We start from the raw sequence: 6724 nt of genomic DNA, 5'->3' as shown, positions 1-6724 counted from the left end.
ACTCCGTGGTCTAGTATTCAGACGCTATGACAAGACAAAAACATGAGGAATGACTTTTTATTGCAATTAGTCATTTTTCAGACGACAATAGGCTTTCCAACATTAAAACAACAAGGTACAAAACAGCACACAGTTTGCCATCAACAGAAATTTAATAAGGTAGTGAAAGTACATAAACATAAAGTAATGAAGTATACAGTAAGATGCAAGGTATGGTGACGTCAGGAAGTCAGTTGAGAAGATAGATGTTAAAGCCAAATTAAGCACCATCTTCATGGAGTCAGGAAAGGCCATAATTCAGTTAAGAAATACTCTAGAAAGGGGTGGGAGAAGTTAAACATGGTACAGGAGGATTGTTATCACAGTTTTCAGACATATTTTACCAACTAAAAATAACAATATTGGTGTAGCACTACTTTTATCATGCAATTTACTTTAGTAAACCTTCTGAAACACAGACAAAATATACTTCAATAAGAAGATGAACTCATCACATCTCTGTCCAGCAATAGTCACAAAGCCTGGAAAGTAATTTATACTCTTTGAATGTGAGATCCCTATCAAAAATAATATGCAGATTAAATTTTCTTAATATATCTAAAGTGCAAGTATTTATCCATTTTTATTCAATGCTTTCTGTAAGTATAAAATACAAAGGAAAAAAAACAGCAATGTTTTTCCTATTTATGTTATATTTTTCTGAAAGGAGGATCATCATATATAACAAACCATATATATATACACACACACACACCACAGTTAAAATATTTTGAAAGGTACAACATATCTCATGTGGGGATGGTAATGGGCTTTGACCTAATGGTGACATGGGATATGTTCATTGTGTTCATTGTGCATTGACCCCTCCCCTATGACTATTAAATCTGTACACATCAGTTGCCTATGTAGTCTGCAAACACGATGGACTCGGTATCGGGTAGGATAATGTGCAAACAGAATGGTGTGGTGAGCTAGCAACGCTCATGATGAGTCACAGCGGTTCGTTCCAAACGGAGGCTGTGGTTGGCTCTGTCTGTGTGACTCTGAAGAGCCGATGAAATGCTGCAACACATCGAACACTGAACCCCAATAGTTTTTTTTTAAATTAAACTGAAACAGATTTGTAGGTCTCTAACACCTTGATAAGATAAAAATGGAAGGTAAATCTGTTCTGGAATTTTACAGTGACAGAGATAACCCCCCCCCCCGCCCCCCTCCCCCCAAGAGATTGGTCGAGGGGTTTAGTATGTTCATACAGCTGTCACTGTGGTCAGAAATACACATTCCCACGGGTATAAACAGGTTAAAGAAGCACCTCTAGTAGGCCATAAATTCAAAAACTTTCTTTTTCTCCTCAAACAGCAAACAGCTATTGAGCACTCCTACATACACTGAACTAGCCCTGCCGGAAAAGTTCAGTCACCAACTGTTTAGATAACAAGAGCGATGACCCCACCACCTGGACACCATATTGAGTCCCATTGATTACTGTGCAATGCAAGCAACATGGCCGCGTCATCCGCTTTGACTTGCAGGCCAGGTTCAGACCCGACAATGTGCACCACAACAGACTGCACTGTTGTGAAGTAGAACTACTCCACTCCAGGACTGACCCATTAGCACCATATGAACTGCCAAAATAATGCAGGAAAAAACTTTCTTCTTTAACTGTAAAATATTTAAATGTGTGCGTATTGTAGAGCGAGGCATTCAGATCTAGAGGGTGAGTTGTAGGATTTGATTTAGGCTCTCATTAGATTTTGGCTGTGAGAGTGAAAAATTAGTCTTAAATTTCCATGTATTTTTTGTTTTTATGTCTCACATCAAAGGCCAAACTTTCATCAATCTTACATGGCTGAAATGGAAAAAGTTGTAAATGCTGGACTCTTCTTTTAAGGGGCCACAATGCTGAAGGCTTAGAGTTAAATTTGCAGCACGTCTAAAAAAAATGGCGAGATAACTGGGGCAGTGTTTAGGAATATTTCGTTTTCAAAAAAGTCAACACAGAGCGTCTGTACTTCTTCAACAGTCTGGCATGGGGCAGGCTGTGTTGGTAGCCCTTGTAGTACCAGGTTTGATCTTGCTATTTCACTGACACGGAGGGCATTTAGACTTAGCATCTACCACCTCCTGAGTGCTGGCACCACCAGACTGGGATAACACTGCCTGTACTTTTTCTTTTCGAAGGCTGCTAGGTGTCTCTATGAGCCAAGTTTCTCAATCTCTCTCTCTGAGGTTTTAGGTTAAGCTAATCTGTGCCCAGGCTGCCTGGGATGCTTTAAATAAAGCTGATAGTTAACCACCTGGCTGATTGATTGTTAATCAACGCTTTGAAATAATCCTTTAAACTAAACCTAACTCTAACTGGAGGAGTTTTGACCGGAGGATGTGATGGAGAGCAGAGATGGGTCATAGATGGAACTAGACTGTCCCCAGACGGAGTCTGCAGTTTTGACCTCCCAAGAGGCTTATCTATGATAAGTTTTGTGTTTTTTTCTACTCTTTAACCACTTCGGTGGGGATTTGGGAGAAGGTCAGCTGAACTTGGATCAGGGAGTAAGGGGTGACTTTACCTTATCACCAAATGTACATATTCATCAATGTGTCACTGTGATGCAACAGGCTGTGAATGTGGCTGAACTTGAGTGACCAACAGGCAGCAAACCCATGCACCACAAGGTACTGGGTGTGCACCCTTCTTCCAAGCAACATTGTGGTGGGGCAATGGGGTAAGGTGGCTGAGTGGATGGATGGCTGTACCGTGAATAAATGTCGTCATGTTTAGTCCACATAGGGGAGACAGAGAACACCCGAGCTAGCCTACACTCAACAGACACAAGGGTGAGCCCACTTGCACAGAAGTGACTGACAGGAACTCTCACTAGTCGGACATCTTTTCACTTGGAGTAGGTGCAGAGAAAGACTTCACATTTCAGTAATATTAATGCAAGAATTATGCAGAGTTCAACCTCATCATGCTTTCAAATAGCGATCACATATACATTTCTGTCTTTTTATGTCTGTACACATACAATGCCACGATTGGCACGTACAATATTGCACACTAGTATGAAACGTCCTATGTGCCGGTGGTCGACCCCTCTGTGTGAGGGTTCAGGGCACCTCTATAGGACACTGTAATGTGGAGGAACTTTGAGGAAATCAAATAGACTGCAAAGTGAGGAATCCGAGCGGCGAGCCCCAGGAAGATCAGGGCCTGTAGCACCATAGAGAGATACTGCCTTGGCCTTGGGCCTACATCCACTAAGCTTCACACTGCATGGGGCTGGCTCTTATCAAGCGCATCCATTTAAACGTCCAACCTGTCTTGTTTATACATGGTATGTGCAAACCCCCTCTGTTAAGATGGACTATTCCATGCTCACATTTAGTGCTGCCACCTGCTGTGTTGGAGGCCATCCTTCCCTCACCTAATCAAGGGAAGACAGCTCAACTCCAGGAAGCCTCCCAGATTTTGGCTTTTTTTGGTGTTGTCAAAGATATCACTACCATTAGAGGTAGCCTGGCCATTCAGCACTCGCAAATGAAAACATACGGTGGTCGAGGTCACCGACCATGTGAAACACGTAAACGAGTGGAGTGTATAAGGCACCAGGTTGTTCTGACGTCAGAGAGGATGCGCTTCGCGGCTCAACATGCAGCCGCGCGCGCTGCGTCTTTTTTGTTTTGTTTTGTTGTTTTTTTTACGCGCGCCTAGCGCTCCCACAGGTGAACATCTTTTGGTACCCCCCCCGCCCCAACCCCATAACCCCCCTCCCTCTCCCGAAATGAAAACTCACCCACAGAAAACGTGGGCATCTTATAAGGATTTAAATACAGCTGATTCACAAAATCATAATTAGTACATCTAAGTTAGCACTTTTTCATTTAACCATCGGTCCAAGTTTTGATGGACATGGTGCAGGGTTGATTTTCAATAATAGAGATTAATTTATCTCATTTCTTGAAGCGCAAAACTAGGCATATTAACCATGTGTCTTTCCATAATGTAGGCTATGACATGTTAAAAACGCTTTCATCACAACATTTTTTTTTTTTTTACCAAATTAAAGACTACTTGGTCTACTGTCTTTAAAAAAGAGATATACTGTATAGCCTACGCATACTGGCAGGTGGTTACAGCCTGTGCGTTGCTGCAATTCATACACTTAAATGGAGAGCGCTTTCATTTTTATTCTGCGTACCTTAACTAGGCCCTAAAATATCTGGTCTCAAATTTTGGTTTCGTTAACTCCGTAATATAAGCTATATTCTCTTTGTGCTGATGTCAAATGTTGGTTTACATAAAGACCGTCATTTTCCACATACCCTCTGATTTATATCTATTTGCACTTTGAAAAGATTTTTCGAAATAACTTTGACGTGTGCAAAATCTGAAGTTTCTTATAGAGATATAAACACTCTGTTCATTGTCATTTAAATCAAGTAGGAAACAGTTCATATGTTACAGTTCAAACAGTTACTGATAGCAGCGGCTTACTGTTAAAATGGTTGGGTGACATCCAGTATGAGCGAGGTTTGAATACTGCCAGTCTGTGTAGTGTGGAGATTGTGTCGGGGGTGATTCCCTTGGAATTCTTTCATTCTATTTTACAGTAAAAGTCAGATTTTTAAGTCAGTTCTTGTTATGTATGCATTTTCTTTCTTCTCTTTTTTTTGCTTTAATCCTATCAGTCAATCATCCTCTCCTTCGTCGCCGTGCGGGCCTTCTGGTAGCATTTCGGATGCTCGTTTTTCTCTACTCCGCTCCTGAATCTTCCTCATCTCCTCCGCATATTTACAGAACGTGTTGCCGAATTTGGACCATACTTTGCACGGAACCGTGATGGAGTTCCGGTACGTAGGTTTCACCTCGCTGACCCGCATGAAGACTCCGTACTTATTGGAGCCCACGTCGAAGAAGAAACGCTTGTTGTCGACCGTCAAGGAGGTGCCTTCGGGTAGCTCTGCCGGTTCCTCGTCCACGCCGTAGTCATCGATGAGTTTGGCCAAAGCGTCGCGGAACTCAATGAGTCCCTGCGCTGGTAACGCGATGGTCTGGCCTTGTGCGCTTCCCAATCCGGGCCCCCGATTAACGGTCTGACGGATCCTAAGGAACCGCCCCCTCTGGTTCTCTTTCAGATCCATGTAATATTTCCGATTCTCTCGCACCAGAAATTCACTCTTGAGCGCCCGCCGGGGCTCGTCCTGCACAATGTCAGGGTTGCTTGGGCCCAGCTGGGCGTAATGTTCGATGAAATCCCCGAGATAATCGCGGAATTCAACGGCCACTGACATAGAGAGAGTGAGGCGGCTCTTATTTCCCCCAGCTCCGACCTCGGCTATCTTTAGGAAGCGGCCTTTCGCATTCTGCTTCACGTCTAGATAGAAGCGCTTGTTCTGAATGTCGACGCGCTTAGATGCGAGCTCTTCCGTGTCGTGCTGCAGTCGAGATGCTGCGCCCATCGTACCCGGAGGCAGCGAGCCAGGGCCTGCGGTGGGCCCTCCGTGGTCACTGCCACTGTCTCTGTCCGCCATGATGCTGCCTCCCTGCTTACCTTCCACCGTCTCCCTCTGCCTGCTGCAACCTCGACTGCCCGTCAAACCACTTCGCCTCTATCGCGAGAAAGGAACGAGTAGAAAAAATGAAAGTACTGTAGTTCATATTACTGTATGTAAAGGGTGCGTTCAAGACGATCACGGTTGCGCATATGTTATGCAAAGTTTCATGGAATACATTCACACATAACGGCATTGTTCCCACTTTAAAAGACGCATATGACAGCATGTGTAATTATGATTTTAGACTATGATTCAAATTCATTTATATTACTAGGTAGATGCGTCTAACATGTCTTTCTGGTGGATTTTCAGCACAATGGAAAGCCAAAGTTGACTATCGAACGACTGATTTGTCAATGGATTCCCCCTAATGTAAAAAAAGCCTAAGCCCTATCCAGTGCACGTGCTGTGTTCTGAGGGCCTTAAGCACGTGAAATCAATCAGCGGCAATTCCTCCGAGGGAGCGTAAAGTAGTTCTTCAATTAACATTTGTTGAATCATTTCAAATCTCTGTGAGGGGAAGTCTTTGGGTGGGGATGGGGGATGCTGATCCGATAAATTGACTGACATTGATAGAATGGGTGGGGGGTCCAGGTTAGTGGCTTAGAGAGAGATGGACGGATTGTCTATCTATCGCCAAATCTTGAGATATTTTAGAGTATTGGATCAGAAAATATTGGTTCTGTAGCCTATTATTTTGGTTGGTATGACAAAAATTTAGCACCACAGACAGCGACCGGTATAGTTTGCGTGAAGGATTCTTAAATGAATTGAGGTGATTGTACGCATCTAGATGCGTAGGATTGGGGTCTGGTGGAGAAAATTAGGAAAAATCATGTGCACCATAATGCGTGGTGTGCGTTAACAAATGTTGAGTTAAAGTATCTGTTCATTTCACACTGATCCTTACGATTCTGTCTGGGTTTCAGCACCGGGGACAGCGCACGCTTTCTGACCTCTGTGGAAGGGCGGGAGGTTCAGCAGCAACAGCGAAGGAGGGAATCGTGAATGAACGAGTTGATTGATTGATGCATTTAAGGGGGAGGGGGTATAGGAGAATTGGCGAATAGAGCAGAGTGGCGCCTCATGGCCACCGTAAGCTCAAGCATGTGCAGGCTCTTGTCACATGGGGGGGGGGGGGGGGTGTTCAGTGAAGAAAAAA

At 43.8% G+C, this 6724-nt stretch overlaps 1 protein-coding gene across 1 annotated transcript; it reads right to left on the bottom strand.

Annotated features, from left to right (window-relative positions):
* Positions 1–43: 43 nt before the first annotated feature.
* purab (purine-rich element binding protein Ab) lies at positions 44–5620 on the bottom strand. The gene has a single exon (XM_047019826.1). The coding sequence runs from the start codon at positions 5536–5538 to the stop codon at positions 4696–4698; it is 843 nt and encodes a 280-aa protein (XP_046875782.1). The 5' UTR covers positions 5539–5620; the 3' UTR covers positions 44–4695.
* Positions 5621–6724: the final 1104 nt, after the last annotated feature.

Source organism: Hypomesus transpacificus, chromosome 1, assembly GCF_021917145.1.
Source record: "Hypomesus transpacificus isolate Combined female chromosome 1, fHypTra1, whole genome shotgun sequence".
NCBI classification, from domain to species: Eukaryota; Metazoa; Chordata; class Actinopteri; order Osmeriformes; family Osmeridae; genus Hypomesus; species Hypomesus transpacificus.
The sequence above is the reverse complement of the archived record's forward strand: the minus strand, read 5'-3'. Positions and strand labels throughout refer to the sequence as shown.

What these genes read in the sequence shown, in the direction of transcription:
- purab (XM_047019826.1), bottom strand. Translation starts at nt 5,538, where the DNA reads ATGGCGGACAGAGACAGTGGCAGTGACCACGGAGGGCCCACCGCAGGC.